The sequence below is a fragment of the Phasianus colchicus genome, chromosome 11, assembly GCF_987193195.1.
Source record: "Phasianus colchicus chromosome 11, bPhaCol1.hap1.1, whole genome shotgun sequence".
Classification (NCBI taxonomy): domain Eukaryota; kingdom Metazoa; phylum Chordata; class Aves; order Galliformes; family Phasianidae; genus Phasianus; species Phasianus colchicus.
The window spans coordinates 10621606-10641179 of record NC_143446.1 but is presented as its reverse complement, the minus strand read 5'-3'; the positions used below and the strand labels follow the sequence as shown (position 1 = coordinate 10641179).

The 19574-nt window shown below is 48.0% G+C and overlaps 1 protein-coding gene across 1 annotated transcript; it reads left to right on the top strand.

Moving 5' to 3' along the window:
- Positions 1-8: 8 nt before the first annotated feature.
- Positions 9-11554, top strand: MCM2 (minichromosome maintenance complex component 2). The gene is made up of 16 exons (XM_031607632.2): positions 9-87; positions 492-679; positions 1200-1375; positions 1705-1968; positions 2968-3187; positions 3488-3695; positions 4179-4313; positions 4520-4711; positions 5819-5912; positions 6541-6791; positions 7040-7166; positions 7368-7480; positions 7601-7843; positions 8608-8790; positions 9753-9908; positions 10505-11554. Exons 1-16 carry the CDS (start codon positions 82-84, stop codon positions 10613-10615), a joined length of 2667 nt encoding a protein of 888 aa, XP_031463492.2. The 5' UTR covers positions 9-81; the 3' UTR covers positions 10616-11554.
- The last annotated feature ends 8020 nt before the right edge of the window (positions 11555-19574 follow it).

Sequence of the window (19574 nt, the reverse complement as noted above, 5' to 3'; positions counted from 1 at the left end):
TCATTATTCATGAGGCTTCGCGCGCTTTTGCCGACCACGTGGTGCATTTTCGCGCGGAATCCGGCGGGGTAGGAAGCAGCGATGGCGGTGAGCGGCCGGAACGGGGCTTGGGGAGAAAGGGCGGGCGGGCTCGGAACGCAAACCTCGATTCCTCCCTGTCCTGGGAGGCATCTTGTTTGTTGGTTTTTTGGTTTTTTTTGTTTTTTTTCCGGGGGGTGCGGGGGTCGCCGGTTGTCTTGAGAAGTCTCCCGGTGGCCTGTATCGGCGAAGAGAGCATTGGGGCGGATCAGAGGACCGGCTTCTCAGGTCTTTCCGTTGCAGTTTGTAGGGAACATTCATGATTTTAATTTTTCGCCTTTCGAGAAGCAGGACTCGTCGCTGAGCAGCATTCCCCTTCGGCCCTCCGGAAGCACCGAGCTCCCTTGGCCCGGTGGCGGGGGGGAGGCAGCCCCGCGCCCCCGCCGCCCTCACCCGCTCTCCCCTCCTTGCAGGACTCCTCCGAGTCGCAGGCGGCGGTCACCAGCCCCGTGCGCAGCTCCCGCCGCGGTGATGCCTTCACGTCCAGCCCCGGCCGGGACCTGCCCCCCTTCGAGGATGAATCCGAAGGGCTCCTGGGCACCGAGGGACTCCCCGAAGAGGAGGAAGAAGGAGAAGAACTCATCGGAGAGGGGATGGAGAGGTAAGGAGGCCGTTGAGAGCTAGCATCTGGGGAGTTGCGTCTGTGGATGGGGTTTTGTTATTGGGATTCTCAGTGTGGACCAGCAGTGGGTGCTAGTAGCCGAATGAAGGGTCTGAAGAGCTGCTGGACGGAAAAGAAAGAAGCGTCAGGGCATGATGGTGTAAAGTTCTGGAAGCACAGAACACATTGCAAACCAGGAGCAAAGTGCTGTTGTGATCTAGGGAGGATGAACTTGGATCTTGAGGTGTGGGATGCACATCTAACCCAGCTCCTTGCTCTTGCAGTCCTAAATGTTAATGCTTTGTTACTCAGCCAGACCTGCTAACTAGCTAGAGACTTGAGTGCTGGCATTTGTAATCCTGGTGCTGGAGCCTTTCATACTGCAGGGCATCTCCCCTTGCTCCTTCCTGTCCAGTGGGCTCCATCTCATCTAGATCATCTGTCCTGACTCACTGATAGCCAAGGGGAAGCTGGATAAATGCCTTCTGGAATTTGTTTCAATGCTGTGTGTGTGCTCTAGGGACTACCGGCCCATTCCAGAGCTGGATGTCTATGAGGCAGAGGGCCTGGCCTTGGATGACGAAGATGTGGAGGAGCTGACTGCCAGCCAGCGGGAAGCTGCAGAGAGAGTGATGAGGCAGCGGGACCGTGAGCTGGAGCAGGGCATGGGCCGCATGAGGAGGGGGCTGCTCTATGGTAGGTGGAGATGATAGAGGCTTTTGTGGGCTGGGTGGGCCTTTCATGCACTTCGAAATATGTTTGCACTTGCTTCCTTGGTATGTTAATGGACATGTTTGAGTGCTGTTGAATACAAATCTTTCCCTTTAAAGACTTCAGTTACCTTGGAAGGTGCAGAAATTAGGCTGGAGCTGAACAGGAGCCTGTTGTTGGCTGGGCCTGGGATGGTTTTTGGTTTGTAATTGCAGCCTCTTTGCTTCCTCATCCTGTTGCAGTTCACCCATGACCATTCCAAGGAGAGGGAATGGGAAACTCAACTCTGACCAATTTGTCTTTCCAACCCATAGACAGTGACGATGAAGATGAAGACCGTCCTTCGCGGAAGAGGCGACTGGCAGAACGGGCTGCTGATGGCATAGAGGAGGAAGATGAAGACATGATTGAGAGCATTGAGAATCTGGAAGACATGAAAGGGCATTCAGTGAGGGAGTGGGTTTCCATGGCAGCTCCCCGGCTTGAGATCTACCACCGCTTCAAGAACTTCTTGAAGACCCATGTGGATGACCATGGGCACAACGTCTTCAAGGAGAGGATCAGCGACATGTGCAAAGGTACAGCTGGTGATGACCCTCTTTATGTGGACTGTGGTACTTTACTGTGATTCAGCCCACAGGTGAATTTTTTTCTGCCTATCCTGTTTGTCCCAGACACCAAGTCAGCACTTCAAGAAACTGATGCTAGCAGAGATAAATGAACAATGGAAACATCATGACTGCCTTCTTTGATTCTGTCTGACTAATTAGAAGGCCCCTCGTGTCTGCTACTCATTAATATTCATATCCTAGAAATACTGGCAAAAACTAGCAGCAGACAGTGGGCTGCATGCTTGTGATCTGAAAGAGACAACAATTACTTGCTGTCTGTGACAGTTACTTTCTCACACTGAAAACTGGGTTGTCCAGTGAGAGGCCACAAATAGACCCTGTGACTTTGAAGATCATGTCTGTGTTGCAGCACTGTGTTCTGACTACTCACTGACAGAAGCAATCATTGACAGAAACTATCAGTGAAAATTTTTAAAAGCTGGAATTGTCACATTTAGGAACAACTTTTGTAACTGCAGTTGTTCATATTTCTTACTTATGCTGAGTCAGAAGATTGAGCACTGGATCATGGTTAGTGTTACACAGTTAAAAAATAAAGGCATTTGTCTTCCTCCTCCTCAGGAACAGCAGAGGCAGAATATTTTTGCCAGCCATTCAGTGCTGGCTATTAACTCTGCTATTAACTTCTGTTTCCTGGAGTCTGTGTGAGAGTTGTTAGTTGGGCTGAGGCTTTCAAGTCTCAGGAACACTGAGCCTGAGAAATACCTACAGAACTGGAGAGAAATAATCAGAATGAGTACTGATGAAAAAAGTTGTTAGAAAAATAACTTCAATAGACTTTAACAGCCATTTTCAAATTGGTGGCCTCCACATTTCTCAGGAGAGGTGCAGACACCTACAAGCTGCAGCTTGCAGGGAACAGGCTTGTGCATCCTGGATATCTTTTACAGGCTGCTTGAGAAGTGAGCAGGTTGAAAATGAAATACTCCCTTTCTATTTCTTAAGAGAACAGAGAGAGTCTAGTGGTGAACTATGAGGATCTGGCTGCCCAGGAACATGTCCTTGCCTACTTTCTACCGGAGGCCCCAGCAGAAATGCTGAAGATCTTTGATGAAGCAGCCAAGGAAGTGGTGTTGGCCATGTACCCCAAGTATGATCGTATTGCTCAAGAGATCCATGTTCGTATCTCCCACCTCCCTCTGGTGGAAGAGTTGCGGTCGCTCAGGTAAGCAGCAGAACTACCAGCAGTGGCTGTAGGACCTACAGCAGGCGTTGGGGTGCTAAGGAGAACTAGTCTGTAAGCTACAGTTCCAGATAAACCCAACAGAACTGCTAAGCTTATAACAAAAAAAGAGTGTGATTAAGGATGAACTTCCAATGTCCCCTAAGGGAAAACACAAACCTTGATCTTCCGACCAGTAATTGTTTTTTAGAAGGCTTGTGGTAAATGTGCCTTCAAGCAGAAATGTCTGCAGGGTGTTGTTCTTTCTCTGCCTGCAGACATCCAGTATCTCTTTTTCTTCAGGCAACTACACTTGAACCAGTTGATCCGGACCAGCGGAGTGGTGACAAGTTGCACAGGGGTCCTGCCTCAGCTGAGCATGGTCAAGTACAACTGCACCAAGTGCAGATTCATCTTAGGACCCTTTTTCCAGTCCCAGAACCAGGAGGTTAAACCCGGTTCCTGCCCGGAGTGTCAATCTCTTGGTCCCTTTGAAATCAACATGGAAGAGGTAAGAGATGTGGGTGTCTGGGAGCTGCTTAATTGCACAAATGTAGCAGGCTGCTGGTCCTGCCCAGGCTGGACAAAAGCTGTCCAGCTGTCTTCCTTTCCAAGTTAGGTCAGTATTTCCAGATCTACCAACTAAGGGAACTAGAAGTCTGTAGCAAAATCCCTGACATGGAGCATCTGGCTTTTATTCTTTGCTTTGATACTTTTAACTATTGTGAGAGGAGTGTCTTTCCCCCAGGAACTGATCCAGGTTGGACAAACACCACAGAGACTGAAACTCAGTGATCAGATATGGAAAAAAGATTTGTTGTTATTGCTGTCTGTCACAGTCTGGAATTGCTCCTGTCAACCTCAATTCTCCTATAGTTTTCTAGCCAAAATAGAGTAAATCTTTGAATAGACGTTTTCCAGTAAGGTGCCTTTTAAGAGTGATAGTGCCAATGCCATCCAGAAGTGCTGGTTAACTTTTATTTTCCTGCTGCAGACAGTCTATCAGAACTATCAGCGCATCAAAATCCAGGAGAGCCCCGGGAAGGTAGCTGCTGGCAGGCTGCCCCGCTCCAAGGATGCCATTCTCCTTGCTGATCTGGTTGACAGCTGCAAGCCAGGGGATGAGATTGTAAGTACATGGAGTGAGCACAGAGCGCTTGTAAACTCTCTGACAATAACATCAAGGGGGACATCAGTAATTGTATCAGAGGAGAAGGAAGGAAGATTGTTTTCAGACACATTTGGGCAACTGCTTTCAAGACTGATATCTTAAAATGGACAGAGGGGGCTGTTTGAGGTTGTCCATGCACTGACAGACCATCTCCTGCTTCCCAGGAACTCACAGGGATCTATCACAACAACTATGATGGCTCCTTGAACACTGCCAACGGGTTCCCAGTGTTTGCAACCGTGATCCTGGCCAACCACATTGCCAAGAAGGACAACAAGCTGGCTGTCGGGGAGCTGACTGATGAGGATGTGAAAATGCTTGTGGCTCTGTCCAAGGATGAGCAAATTGGGGAGAAGGTGTGTCTGTCACTAATACCCCCTTCTTTTCCTGCTGAGAGCAGGCCATCATCTGGCAGTTGGATCAGAAAGTGATGTGAGATGTCAGCTAGCTAAATGCTAGTGAAGGGACTTTCAGAAATCTCAGTTCCCTGGGTGCTCTTCTGGTCATCTCTCAGCTGTTGATTAACATGAGTTACGAGAGAGATGCAAATATGACACTTTCCTTGCCCTTCTGGAGATTGAATTTTCTGTTTCTCCCCTTCTTTCTCTGAGGCTCCACATAGCCACTAGGCTGGAAGATGGGTGAGAGGCGCTTAGACGCTGCTTATATTTGATCATTAGTTTCTCTTGCTATATCCTGAAAGCAAACTGAGGAGGTATTCTGAGGGGCCAGTGCTTGCAGAACTGATCCTCTTGAGACGTTATGACCTAGCTAACCCGTGCTGGAGGTCGTCTTAGCTGTCTGTCTTCATGTGCTTAGACCTGAATACAGTACTTCAAAGAAGGCTTCTGAACTGGTGCATGTTCAACCTTGCTTGAGTTGAATTTAAACTCTCCAGTGTTGAGATTTCACTCTGTTGCCTTGGTTACACAGTTTTTAATATTGACTGTGTTGTTTCTGGTGGGTAGAGTAGCTCCATTTAAGTCAGAACTGTTTCAAAATCAGTAGTCTCCCGTGTCAGGCTATTTTCAGAATACCCATGAGAAAATAAGCCTATTGTTCATCATATTTGACCGTGATTCATGTGTAACACAGCCCATCCAATGACTATTATGTGCAGTGAGTAGGTCTCAAACTGAATCAAGGTCTCCAGCTTTGCAGTAGGTGATAACAGCCACTGTGGTGTACAGCTGGAATCTAGGGGCAGTAGCTGCTGCTTCCAGCATCGAACTATACAGTCTCCTGTGATTTGATAGCTGCTTTTTTTTTTTTTTAAACAACTTTATGTGACTCTGGGTTGATAGTTACCTTTGAAAAATGCTCCTCAGCGGGGACAATAAGACTCTTTAAAGACAGCTCTATAGTATTGGCAACCATAGATAAATCCAAGCTGGTTTTCATGCTCCTTTCTGCCCAGACTGGGAGATGTTACTCCCTAGATAACTCTCAGCTTTTCTTTTCAGATTTTTGCCAGTATTGCCCCATCTATTTATGGACATGAAGATATCAAGAGAGGTTTGGCTTTAGCTTTATTTGGTGGAGAGCCCAAAAACCCAGGTGAGTGTAATGTGTTGTGCAGGGCTGATTCAATGGATCTGGGTTTGTTGGTGCTGTTGCAATGAGTGGTTAGAGTTGTGTGTGTGTCTTGGTGACAGACAAGTGAACAGACTGAGGAAATCTGACTGAAATGGCTGTTCTATCACACCGAAAATTGCTGTGAGAGTAGAAATGCTAAGACTGAAAACAGCTCCTGCTGCAAGCCTAGGCATGTTTTTATCCCTCTTCCTCTAGGAAGTCATATTTGATGCCCCTTTAAAAGTTCAATCTGTTGGCGTCCTGATTTGTTATCATCTTAAAAGAATGCATTCAGCAGGGTTAGAAATGCTTTTTTTTATACTCAATTTAAAAAGCTGCAGTTGCAGTGGAAAGGAAGAAGCTCTGCTTTATTCCCAGTTCTTATGAGCTGCTGTATTTGATCCTTCAGTACTTTTGGCTCTTCTCAGTGTTCTAAACCATAACAGAATATGACAGTGACTATATCTGATCTTTCCCTCAGTTTTCATGTAAAGTGGTTTCTCTGCATACTCTGTCTTCCCTTCAGCTTTGTGGTGTTCGGGGTAGGGTTGCTATCAAGTGGTGCACAGAGGACTCAGCTGCCTCTGCGTCTCTCCTGTTACTGTTGTAGGTGGCAAACACAAAGTCCGTGGGGACATCAATGTGCTTCTGTGTGGAGACCCTGGTACTGCAAAGTCACAGTTTCTTAAGTACATAGAGAAGGTGTCCAGCAGGGCCATCTTCACCACTGGCCAGGGTGCTTCTGCTGTGGGCCTCACAGCTTATGTTCAGAGGCACCCGGTCAGCAAAGAGTGGACTTTGGAAGCAGGAGCCCTCGTGCTGGCTGACAGAGGTGTCTGCCTGATTGATGAATTTGACAAGGTGAGTTCCAGCTGTATCTCTCTGGGAAGGCTGAGCTGTGGAGGGGCTGGCCATAACCTGTGTGATGAGGACATAAGATAAGTTGGGGTGCCATCTGCCAGCAGGCTGGGCTTTCTGCAGTTTGTTCAGGCCATTGCTGGTCTACATAGTACAGTTTGCTATCTCTTCAGAGCACCCCATGCAAGCTAATTCCCTTTGGTGCACTGGGCAACGTTGACTTGAGGTGAATCATCTTTGCTTTCTCGTAGATGAACGACCAGGACAGGACGAGCATACACGAAGCCATGGAACAGCAAAGTATTTCCATATCCAAAGCAGGCATTGTCACCTCCTTACAGGCTCGCTGCACTGTTATTGCTGCTGCTAATCCCATAGGTAAGTGTTGAGAGCCACAGGAATACTCATGTCTCCAGCATCAGTCCTGTTGTCTCCCAGCTATGGTGCAGCTTCCCTTCTCTCCAGTCTGGAACACAAATCAAGAGAGCAGTAAAGTCTCTCTGTGAAGGAGATTGATGTTTACCTCAAAGCTTCAGCCCTGAATCCTGTGGCTGATGTTGAGGTTTGTCTGTGCTCCAGGTGGTCGATATGATCCATCGTTGACTTTCTCGGAGAATGTAGACCTGACAGAGCCCATCATCTCTCGATTCGATATCCTGTGTGTGGTGAGAGACACAGTGGACCCTGTGCAGGTAAAATCATGCTGTCAGTGCGTCTGCACTGGGCTGTTAGGATGCTCTGCTGCAGCTGCTTGCAGAGTTCTGCTGTCTACTGGGTGTCTTCAGTTCTGTTATTACACTGCTCTCTCGTAGGACGAAATGCTTGCCCGGTTTGTTGTTGGCAGCCATGTCAAGCACCACCCAGGTAGCAAGGAGACGGTGAATGGAGATGCCACTGAAGTTATTCTTCCAAATACATACGGGGTGGAACCCATTCCTCAGGAGGTTCTGAGGAAATACATCGTCTATGCCAAAGAGAAGGTCCATCCCAAACTCAACCAGATGGACCAGGACAAGGTGGCCCGGATGTACAGTGACCTCAGGAAAGAGTCTATGGTGAGAATATTGAGGAAAGAGGGGGAGTAAGTGTGTATCCAGACTGCAAATCAGCCTGTGACTGCTCCAGCACAGGTTGACATGTTCTAGCTATTCATGTCACAAGTGTGTGCTGCTTTTTTGTGAGAGACAGGCAGATTCTACAGTATCTAGCTGAACAGATGATTCTTCAATTAGAGGCAGGGTCTTGCTTGAAGATAATACATGGTGTGATGGACTGGACATATATACTAGGGTCTGCCAGAGCAGAGTCTTTTTGTTGTCTTTTTGCTCAGTCTGGCAGGCCCACAGGAGATGTTTGCTTTCACCCATGTGCTCTTGCTATGTTACGAGGAGCTGTTCTCTGTAGAAGTATCCTCTTTTATCTGGGATTTCTTAGGCTTGTTTCATCCTCTCCAGTCACGTGGAATTTTTTTGAGATCAGACTTTGTGAGTTTGGGAAATGTTTTTCTCTAACGTTTTTGTTTCTTCATGTAATGCTTGCTTAAGGTAACTGAGGATTGCTTTTCCTGGAAAGGCACTAAATGCTGGCAAAGAGGGACCCCATGTAGCATTCCTTCGTATTCTACCAAATTAAAATGTTAAGTATTGGAGTCTGTAGCACACTGTGAAGGATATGCCAGCAGATGGCAGAGCCTACTTAGCTTTACACAGTCCTCGGGTCCAAGTGCCATCTCCTGCAGTGCGAAGCAGGTCCTGACACAGAAACCGCCCCGTGTCTTCTATCCTTCACTAAGGAGTTTCTCCTTCCTCTCCCTCCTTAGGCAACTGGCAGCATCCCCATCACAGTGCGGCACATTGAGTCCATGATCCGGATGGCTGAGGCTCATGCCCGTATGCACTTGAGAGATTATGTGGTGGAGGATGATGTCAACATGGCCATCCGGGTGATGCTGGAGAGTTTCATTGACACGCAGAAGTTCAGTGTCATGCGGAGCATGCGCAAGGTGGGTACCAGCTGAGCTGAGAGCTGCTCTCCCCTGACCCTTTGGGTTGGGCTGCAGCCCTCTTGTTTGCCCTGGCTGTCGGAAGAGGATCCTGCAGACTCTGTAGGGGTCTGTCCTGCACAAACAGGTGTCATGCCTGTGCAAATGGAGAACTGTGAGTCTGAAGGCACTGCTGCATAACTGCCTTTTGCTAGTCTGTAGAGCGTGTAAGGGCTCTTTTAGCAGTGATGTTCTATGAGGGCTGAGATAATAGTGAGAACAGATGTGTCCCAAGCCTCTGTATCCAGAACACTCCTGTGTTTCTCTTATTTTGCCATTTTCCTCCTGTTTTGACCCAGCACTTCCACTACTGCCACAGCCATTGGCAGTTTCTCTGCAGTTTTTCTAGAACTTCTCCGGGGATGGATAATCCCAGTGCAGCTCACACCGTAGTTCAGTGAGAGGCTGCCCTTTGAGCGGCAGGGCCTGGCTCTGAACAGCTCTTGGCCAGCCACAGCCTGGCATCTATCCACAGAGTGCCTGCCCTCAGTCTGGGTGACTCGTGGCCTCTCTTTTGCTGCAAATTGCCAGCCAGGCGTGAGAGGCTGCAGGGCACAAGGCAGTCTGGACTAAGGGATACTGCCCTACCCTTCCTCAAGGGCAGCAAACCTCCACAGTGGTACCCTATTAGCCCGTGGGAGGCTTCAGGGCTGCTGCTGAGGTCTCTCCAGAGATTTTGTATGGGTGTCAGCAGCTGGCAGAAGTGTCTTGGATAATACAGGGCTGTGTTGTTACTCCATGTGCAGGTGGCAGCTTGGCAAGGCTGAAATCCCGTAGGGGACACTAACAGTGCAGGTGTCAGTGGTGTCATTTGGTTCCCCTTGTGCTCTATGGGAGAAGGGTTGGTTGGTTTCAGGCACAGGAGACCTGCAGTGCAGCATTGGGTTCCTGACCCTCTTGGTTTGTCTCATTCTCTTTCCCAGACATTCTCCCGCTACCTTTCTTTCAAGCGAGACAACAATGAGCTGCTGCTGTTCATCCTGAAGCAGCTGGTTGCAGAGCAGGTGATGTACCAGAGAAACCGCTATGGGGCCCAGCAAGACACCATAGAAGTCCCAGAGAAAGATCTGGTGGATAAGGTATGAGCTTATTCTAATAAGCCTTCTGTGGGGTTGGTTCCTGCTTTGTGTTAGCAGCCTCAAACTGAGGTGTTCTCCTGGTGCATATCTTCCCAAGTCAGTGTACCAGGAAAACCTGGTGTTACACAATTCAACCCAGAACCAGGATTGTTTCATTTGCCTCTACTCCTGTCTTACCTGGGAGTACCATATTCTTCCTTCTCAGTCCTTGTGCACTCCCATAGAGCTTTGAGGTTGAAGTGGTAAATCCTGACCACACCCTGTCAGAGATCCTACAAAGCTGCCTCTCACTGGATGAGGATTGGGAGCTCCGGGATAATAGCTAGGTTTAATGAGTGTGCTTTTTCTCTAGTGGAAGTAAAAGGACGAGCTGAGAGCAGGCAGATGCTGAGCCAGCATCCCCTCTTCACTCAGCTGAGCTCTGCCAATGCTCTATTCTCTTGACCTGCAGTCTCCCCTGGTACTGCAGTTCTGGTTCCTGCTGAGCAGAGATTGCTGACTGACAAATTTTGCGTGCCCTCTACTGTGGAAAACCACATGGTGCTTATTTTTCTGAATAAGCATTTACCTCTCCCCCTGCTCTGTTCTCTTCCCAGGCCCGGCAGATCAACATCCACAACCTTTCTGCCTTCTATGATAGCGAGGTGTTCAAGATGAACAGGTTCAGCCGTGATGTGAAGCGGAAGCTGATTGTCCAGCAGTTCTGAAGCTGGCAGCAGAGCCCACCATGTGCGAGATGAACCCTTTGTGCTTCTGTCCACCTGGCTGCACTACAGAGTTCACTATCCAGAGGGACTAAGCTACGTGTTCTCTTGCTTGCTTTGTGCCTTATGGATTAAGAAACTGCTGAGCTGCTGAAGATGTTGTAAATAGAACAGAGTTAAGTAGTTAAATGCCCAGCCAATTCTGTTTAGCAGTTTTGTTTGCTGTTCTGTTTTGTAGCTGAGCCCAACAGGGAGAGAAGTGCTGGCCACATAGATGGTATGTTTGCTGTGTATTTATCCCTAGTTGTTAAGAGCTCATCTGCAGGAGGGGTGAGTAGGAACATTTGAAAGGCATTTGTCTACCTTATCCATGCCCCTTGGATTGCAAGTACCTTCAGGGATTCTCTCTTCCTATCTCTGGTGACTCTGCAGCCTGCTGGGTGATAATTGAAACTGCTTTCAACTCTCTGTGAACAAGCCAGCTGCTCAGCTCCAGGCCTTTGCACCTGACACTTGACATTTCCCCAGGTGCCTACATGGGCTGACCTGCTTAGTTTCTGCAAGTGAAAGGAAAGGGGCAAAAGAAGATGAGAAATGAAATAAAACTTAACCAGTTCTAATATTAAGGGTGACCTGAATGGGCAGTGGAAATGTCTTCAAAATATGCAGGGGCAGTGTCCAGAAGCCTCAGGGAAGGGGCTTCCCCTGACTCAGTGGGTGATAGCTCTGCACAGCTGTCAGCTGATGTGAATTTACAGCTCTATCCAAGTGCTGGCACCTGAACTGAACAGCACCTCGTATCCTTTTACTGAGATTGCTGCTTTGAAGAGTAGCAATAGAGAGAAGCCCTGAGCTGGAGATGTTGAGGGAGGGCAAGTTGGGCTGATAATTCACATGCAATTTTCTTACAGTGTGCATTTTAATACAATTTGTTTTCCAATACTTTTGTCTTCACTTTTTTTTATTTTTAAATTCCTGCAGTTATATAACCAGCAGTTATGGTGGGGAGGAAGAGCATAGCCGAACAACCTGAAACTGCACCAGTTGCTCAGCAGTTTGCTGGTGTTTTATGGCCTGGGTACATACATCCTATGTTTGGTCTTCAAGTTAGTGGGCACTGCTTGTGCAAATAGAGAGATAAGTCCTGCCTGTAGTAGTTTCAGCTATTGCAGGTCTTCCTTGGGGGTAGATACCAAGACATAATTGTGCACAGTACAGTCACAAATGCTGCCATTCCCACCCAGCTCTAGCTTGGAGCTTTGATCCCTCTGTGGAACTCAGTCCTTAAATGCTACTGTCACCTTGAGACTCTTCTAGAACAGCACTTATCTGCCACCTTGGCTGGCACTTAGGGATACCAGTGTAGGAGAAGCAGTAAAACCCCTCCAGGGTTTACTGAAGTGAATGTGCTTTTTCTGGTTGGATGTGGAGACTGTACAGCATCTCCAACCTCCTCCTGCCTTTGCTCAGGAGAATTTGTAAACTGCCTTCTGCAATTCTGTGTTGGCCAAGCAGACATGTCCCTAACTGCCAGCATTGTGGAGTTTTGTCATGGTGATGTGTGTGTGTCCCCTCGCAGCCTGGTTGTTATTCAGGAGCTTGAACCCTGCTGGGGGCCTAGCACATGACTCTCAGCCTGAAACTGGCTCAGTGTGTTGCCTTTTCTGTCTGCCAGCTCCCTCCTGTGTATTTGTTTAACTGTTTTGGCTGGCTTTTTCCCTTCCCACTGGGTCTCTGTCTACCAGGGCTTTCTGCAGGAAGCCTTCAGAGTCACTTTCCTGGCATGCCCTCTGTGCCTGATCTTGCCCTTTGCTCTCTGAATTTGAACGTGTGTCAGATCTGTGGTGGGGACAGCAGCTCTCCTGTGTGCCTGGAGTCATGGAGTAAGGTCTTGCTGAAAGCCAGAGTGGCTCCTGAACTCTGGGCACAGGTCTGTTAGCACCTCATCTAATGCCAGAGGCCAGGCACAGAGGCAGTCCCTGGGGAGAGCAACTTCGAGCTATGCCCGGCTCTCTGGGGAGCCACTGACCTTGCTGGAGAAAGTGCTAGCCTTAGGATAGGAAACCCAGCAGTAATAGGGGGTGCAACAAGCTTGTCAAACAATTGAACTGGTGTCATGGGATGAAGATTGAGTGTGGAAGGAGAGAGAGTTTTTCTATTGCATGGAGAAATATAAAATGTTTTCTTAATGCTGTGCAGGGTGTGACCCAGACAGTTGCACAGGTGGGTAAAGATGTTACTGTAACCTGTGAAGCAATACAGAGGAACAGAATGGAGCTTCTGATTTCACCTACCGCAGTCTCCTGTCCTCTGTCCTACCTCACTTGGTGCCCGCTGTGGTCTGTGGCAACAGAAGGATGCCACTGTTGGAGTCACTTGTTTGTCACTTCAGTCACTCATCTTGAATCCTCACTATGGAGACAGTTATGCCTTTCCACCTTGTGTTGCCAGCATCCAGCAGAGCAATGAATTTTTGCAGCTGTGCCCTTGCCGATGTTGACATGAGCCGCTCAGTGGAGTGTTAATGCCAGTCTGAAGGCATGTTCCTCCTCTCACGGCCACTGAGCTTTTCAGGTTCCCTGGAGCAAATTTCGACTGTTGACAGCATCAGGTGTCTGGTCTGGATGGGGGGTGCAGACGGGTGAAAATAGATGCTGCTTTGAGCAGGGGCTGCCTTGCCAGGGGGTATGTTCCAGCTGAGTGTAGTGAGGATGTTACTGTAGGGCTCTGGAGATCAGCTAGCCAAGCCACATGTGAAACAAGGAGTTGCTCCTCAGACAACCCTGAATTTAGTCAATCTTGAGTGCTTGACTTCTTGTTGCTGAGATTTGAATGCTGCACACTGCCTCTGAGCACCTGGAGCAAAAACAGTGTTTTGGGGAAGTGAGGTTGGTCACAGCAGTCTGTTCCTGGGCACAGATTGGAAGGTGATGGGCTTGCTCTCTGCAAAGCAGGCGGAGCTCTGTGATGCCAGGCAGCATCCCTTCTAGTCAGGCTTGGAAGAACATCTTGATTTGAAAAGGGCACAATGGGCCAGATCCTGATCCAGTTTAATTTGAACATGCTGTGTGCGTACTCCTGAGCGAACAGCATGGTTCTGCATCTCATAAAAATCTGTTTGTCCTCAGCCCAGCATGGAGCTTTCTGCCTCAATGGCGTATAAGCCTGATGCTTTTGGGTCCCTTGGGACTCAGGATATTCTGCGGTTCTGTGATATATACGAATACATGCACTGTATCTGCAGGTGCATTCAGATAGCTAGCTAACTTAGGGTATGTGAGATGGAAAAAATGGGGAGATGGAAATCCTGCCTCCTTCTTGCAAGCCCTTCTTACTGAAAAGGTTTAGAATCTTGGGAGGTTCTGTCTTTACTGTGATCATAAACAACTATGCTACATTTGCAGGTCCCAGGTTGTATCCTATGTGCTAGCATCTGTTTGTGAGTCTGCTTGTCAAATGACAGATGCCCTCCAAGTACAGGAAGTTCTACCTCCCCTACGCTGTATTTTTTTCCCCAAATTAATGCCATAGCCACTTGGAAAAAATAGCATGTAGATCATTTCTGGACCAGCATTATTTCAATTTCTCTCATAGAAGATATTGGCTAGAACTTGATTTATCCATTTCCTGTGTGCTTACTGTAGAGCTAGCTAGAAGCTGGTTGTCAAGAACTTTTGCAGCACAACAGTGCTCAAGATGAAGTGGCCATATTGGATAGTGTTACCTTGTCCTCGAGCAGACCAACCAGCTGCAGTTGAACTAGGAGGGCCATTTTGTGTGCTTATGGCTCTGTCTTTGTTGACCACAACTGAACTGATCAGGTGAATTCCAGCATGCAACTGCAGAGCCATTAAAACAGTATGGGAATATGTCTATGGAAGTTCTATATCTACAGTTAGTTACAGCAAGTAGAATGCTACCTCTTGTGCCATGCTGCATGGGGAACACACTCCAAACTTCCTAGTATTTTTCCATCCCCTGAGATACTTCACCACTTAACAATGTAGAGCCAAAATTGGATCAGACTTCTGCTGTATTTTGCATCTATTATGCAGTTCATGCTGCCATGACTGATTTAATGTCTCCATTATCATGGAGCACTGGTCTGCCAATGACTTCAGCCATCCAGCACACTCCTCAGCCATAACTAAATGTCTTTAGGGAGCCTCAAGGGGCTGCTGAGCATTGCATCTTTAGAGCACAAGCTCCTTGGAAGCAAGCTCTGCTGCTTTCTGCTCATCTCACAAAGCACTTCCTTCTCACTAAAGGTAAGGAGGAGTGGGCTGTGGGGGAAAACTAGAGAAGCTGCCAGCTTTCTCTTCTGGGTTGTTTGGTGCTCAGGGAGACTTGAAAATAACAGTTCTGCATAAAAGATGCTGAAGATCTTCAGTCCCGTCAAACCATGCAGAAACACAGCTATAGAAGTGCTAACAGTCCTCATAAGACAGTAATTGTTTATTATCAGAGTCAACAGACATTAGCCCTCTTCAGATGCAGGCTGCTCCCTCTGCTCTGGAGTTGCCTGCATCCCAGTTTAGCCAACTGCTAAGGAACCAGGAGTTTCTCTCAAAGAAACACTGAGCTTTCCAGTTTAGCAAGGAAAAGCATAACCTATGAGCTACTCAGGGCTTTTTCCAGAGAAGACGCTTTGTTCACACTCGCTCTAAACATTCTCTCAGGTTCCTGTACAGGAGAAAAGCCAGCAGTGTCTGGGCACTGAGGGTACTAGAAGGCCTTCATTACCCTGAATAGCATCACCTGGGTACCCCATGGTCCAAGTGCTCTATTTAAGCTCCATCTGGGAGTAGAAATATTACTATTCATCTCTGCTGGGCTTTAGCCTGTTTATACTTCTGTTTCTGCAAAAATCTTGAGCAAATCTGAGGCTTGCCTACTCGTATGATATCTAGTTTTCTGTATTTTTGCAGATTTTTCCATCTCTCTGCAACCTTTTCCAAAAGGGCATTTGAGCTCTGCTTAGGAACCGAGTTTCTAATCTCAGTGCAGAATGTCATGCAGAAACCCAGCTCAAATGATGTGAAATAGCCTCAAGAGATCACATCCTTCCTGTCTGGGAGCTCGGTAGTCACCCCTCATGCCAGTTGAGTGCTGTGACCATCCCTCTGCATGCTTGCTATAAAACAGTAATGAAATTGGGCTGCTCTTCCTCTAGAGTGGGGAGCTCTGTCCCTGTGATGTGAGGGAACTAGCTTTGGCTTTCAGCTAAGATCTGACTGTCACCTTCCCTCAGGTGGCTCTGTTAAAGGTTATTCTGGCCCCTTAATCAAATTCAGTATAGCTTTGTTTTCATCTGCCCTCTAGGAGTCCGCTGAGGTTTGCTGTCAGAGCCTGCTGCAGGAGAACGGTGTGGCTATTAATGCAGCCATAGGCTCCGCTTTAGTGAGGAGAGAAATGCGGATCATCGGGGAGGGGAAACAGCAGGGGGAGCGTAAAAACTGGGAGAAAAAGTAAAGTGCAACTCATGCTTGCTTTTCCACCACATCGTATCAGGGGATGGGAAGCAAGCAGGACTGGTAACAGCACACTGTGTCCCAGGTGAGCAGCATCCCCTAAGGGGAGGAAGCTGGTGCAGATGTGAAGAAAGGCTCAGAGTGATACAGAAAATCCTGCTCCCACTCCCGGGCTCTCTGTAGAGCAGACTCAATTTCCCTCTAATTACAGCACCAACTACTCCAGGTTTCTCGTCTTTAAGTGTTTGTTATATGCCTTTCCCAGCATGATTTTGGATGAGAGCAGAAGCCACAGAGCAGCTGCATGCCTGAGCTATATAAGAATAGTGGATGCCTACCCCTTCTTGGTACAGTCAGAATGTTTCAGTATTCCAGCATTAAAAAGGCTAACTCAGCAAACAAGCTTATATAAAGCTTGCCCGAGTCTCTGACATAAATTCACATTATAATAAAGGAGAGGTTAAATCCTTCCTTGTGCCTCAGAAAGGAGGGATAGGGGAGTCTCAAGTCCTTCCCTCAAGGTGGGACAAGGTGCCAAAAAGCTGCTTGGCCTCACAGCAGATGGGGTTAAACCACTTGGTGTGCCACAAACCTGCTGTGTCACTGAGGATCTGTCCCAAAAAGCCAGCAATCAAAGTAACTGGGCAAGGTCTGAAAGTAGCTTGTTTTCCTTCACCTGCTGTAATAATGGCCACAGATAGCTTTCTCTTGTATGGACTATTGTGAGAGGGCAAACAACGTAGGGTTAAACCTTTTCCCTAGTACTGGTGACATCCCACATTTCTAACACTGCAAGAGCTTAACATCTGACTGCTTATTTGTTCTGCTTATTGCTTATTTTCTTTCTCTGCTGAGCAAGGGTAATAGATCACTTTCATCTTTGTAGGTAAATTCAATTTTGCTGTATTTAGGAGAATAAAATTTCTTAACAGCATATTTCAAATTAATGTGTTGCTTTTGTCTTTTTTTTTTTTTTAAACTGGAGCTTCAAAACAAATTCTATTTCTACTGAGATTAGGCTTGCTTAATTTATTTTTAATTAACAAGTTCTAGACACCAAATTCTTTCCTTTAGCTATTACCTCGTTCTTCTACTTTGGTAGCATTTGTTTGCAAGTATCATGGAACACAATGTCACCCTTAAATTGAAATCAGAAAGCTGGTTGAATTTCCTGAAGGGAAAAGCTGTTACGGTAACTTACAGGGAGAGACAGCAGAAGGATTTCCAGTTTTGCCAACCTAAAATACATACTTCCTTTTTGATTCCCTCTAATAGACGTAACTGTGAAATTGAACAATTTTGAAGGAGAACAGAAAAGCGCAGATAATAGTAATACCTATAGGAGTTTCTCCTGCTATCATTTTTCTCAATGGCTTTGAAGCAGCTATAAAAAGCATTTAGTGCAATTGCAAAGCCCCTTTTACCAACGCTCTGGACATCATTGGAGAACAAACCCCAGGTAGGGGGGCTGCAGAAGATCAAAGGAGAAATGGCAAGCCGTTGCCTATAAAGCTGTCAATACCTCAGGAGAGCTGAGCCAGCCGTTCCTATTTGAGGCAGTGTAAAATGAAGACATGGGCTGTGCTGTGTTTAAGTTCATTTCTAAAGAGCACTGGTGTTGCCCATCCCTACTGGCTGTCCTGTGCTTTGCTGGTTGATCGATGTTACCACTAATTTTATTTCATTTTCTTGTCTAAGATACATCTTCTCTTTCCATATTCCCCTTTTCTCGGCGTATAATGTCAAAATGAATCCACGCAGCACCAAGGAGCACCATGAGCCTCGTAGGAAGCACAGTGCTGTTCTTGCATGGTTCCCTTTCCCCTGATGCGAGGCCGTGTAATTCATGAGGGCATCTCAGCGCTTCCTTTGATGCCATTGGGCTGCTGGAGACACTGGATCCAGTTTCTAAGATTCGGGGGCTGGATGTGGCAGGGTCAGGAGATCTGAAAGGCTCTTAGTTACTTGCTCATAGTAAGCCACCTGCACGCTGAGACAGCCAAATTACCAGCAGAAAAGTGAAAAATGACAAGAGCATTCATTAAATGCCATGCATGGGCTAGAGCCTGAGTGCACTGAGGGGTTTTTATCTCAGCAAAGGACTAAGCGGCGGCTCAGAAGTTCCTGCTGCATTTCCTGCTCGGTGGGGGCTGGGGGCTGCATTGATTCTGGAATAAAAAGGACTTTCAGAGTGCTGGAGGATGTGGTCCAAAAGAAGCCGAAAGCTAGTGCTTTGGTTCATGCCTGCTGGCTTTGCCTTGCTGCGCTGGGTAACGGGTGCTGCGAGCCCGTCACCTGCCCCTGTGGGGTAACTGCTGCATGGGGGTGGGTGATAGAGGGGAGAAAATGGCCAAAAAAAAGGCAAAAAAGAAAAGTAGCTAATTGCCCAAAGGGTGGTGATGGTCTGGCAGGAGTTACAAAGGCTGGTAACTGAATGTACCGAAGACCTGGGCCTGGTTGTTTTGGCTCACTAGAATCACAGAATCATTAAGATTGGAAAAGACCTCTAAGAACATCAAGTTCAGCCACCCACCTACCACCACTACTAAGTCATGTCTCTCAGTGCCACATATATATATTTCTCGAAATGTATGGTGTCATCAAGGATGGTGACTGCACCACCTCCCTGGGCAGCCCGTGCCTGTGCCTCACCACCCTCCCAGAGGAGCTTTTCCTAATACCCAACCTGAACCTGCGACTTGAGGCCATTCCCCTCATCCTATTGAGAGGGTGTGGTGGGCCTTGGCAAGGCACCTGTCTTCAGCAGTGGAAAGACTGAAAAACCATCACGTTCATGACAGAAAAAAATACTATTAGGTTTCAGGAGATTCAATCCTCAAGCAAAGAGCATTCAGTTCTTGCAAGGAAAAGAATAAAAAACGACTTTATCTGGGGGATAGGAAAGTTCGGATCTAAAATCCTGACTGCTTCCACGCCTGTTGTTTTGGGCTGAAGGGGAGCTCATGAGATGGGAGATGGGCCAGAGGACAGCTGCACACCCCTGCTGTGTGCTGAGGAGAGGAGCAGGCGAAGAGCCGCCTGCACACCTTCCTGACTGAAGGCAACAAACACGGTGTGCGTGAAGGCATTTGGAGAGGGTACGGCTTCCTCCTCACACGGAGCGCGAGGTGTTTGATTTTGGCGTCGCCTGCTCTCCTGGAGCTGCGTGATGAGAGAAAACTATCTTGGAACCGAAGAAAAGGCTCCTCGTGACTGCTGTGAGGGAAAGCTTGGAAACACGAGCTTGATGCCCGGCGGAGAGGGACCGACGCGATTTGGGTCCTTCAGCTCGGAGCGCCGCTGTGTTCGACGCTCAGTACCAGCTGTCCGTCGCTCGGCTCTCCTGTGGCGGCCGCGCTCCCGCCCTCTCCGCGGGGGGCAGGTCACCTCCGCCCGCGCACGCAGCCGCGCCGCCGGCGCTCGTTGTGTGGCGAGGCGCGTGGGGCCGCGCGCTGCGGCCGGGGGCGGCGGCGGATCGGCGGGCGCGAACC

Bases quoted from the DNA above. Each gene is read 5' to 3' on its own strand.
- MCM2 (XM_031607632.2), top strand. The intron at 1,969-2,967 runs GTACAGCTGGTG...CTATTTCTTAAG, and splicing joins GATCAGCGACATGTGCAAAG to AGAACAGAGAGAGTCTAGTG. The intron at 4,314-4,519 runs GTAAGTACATGG...CCTGCTTCCCAG, and splicing joins GCAAGCCAGGGGATGAGATT to GAACTCACAGGGATCTATCA.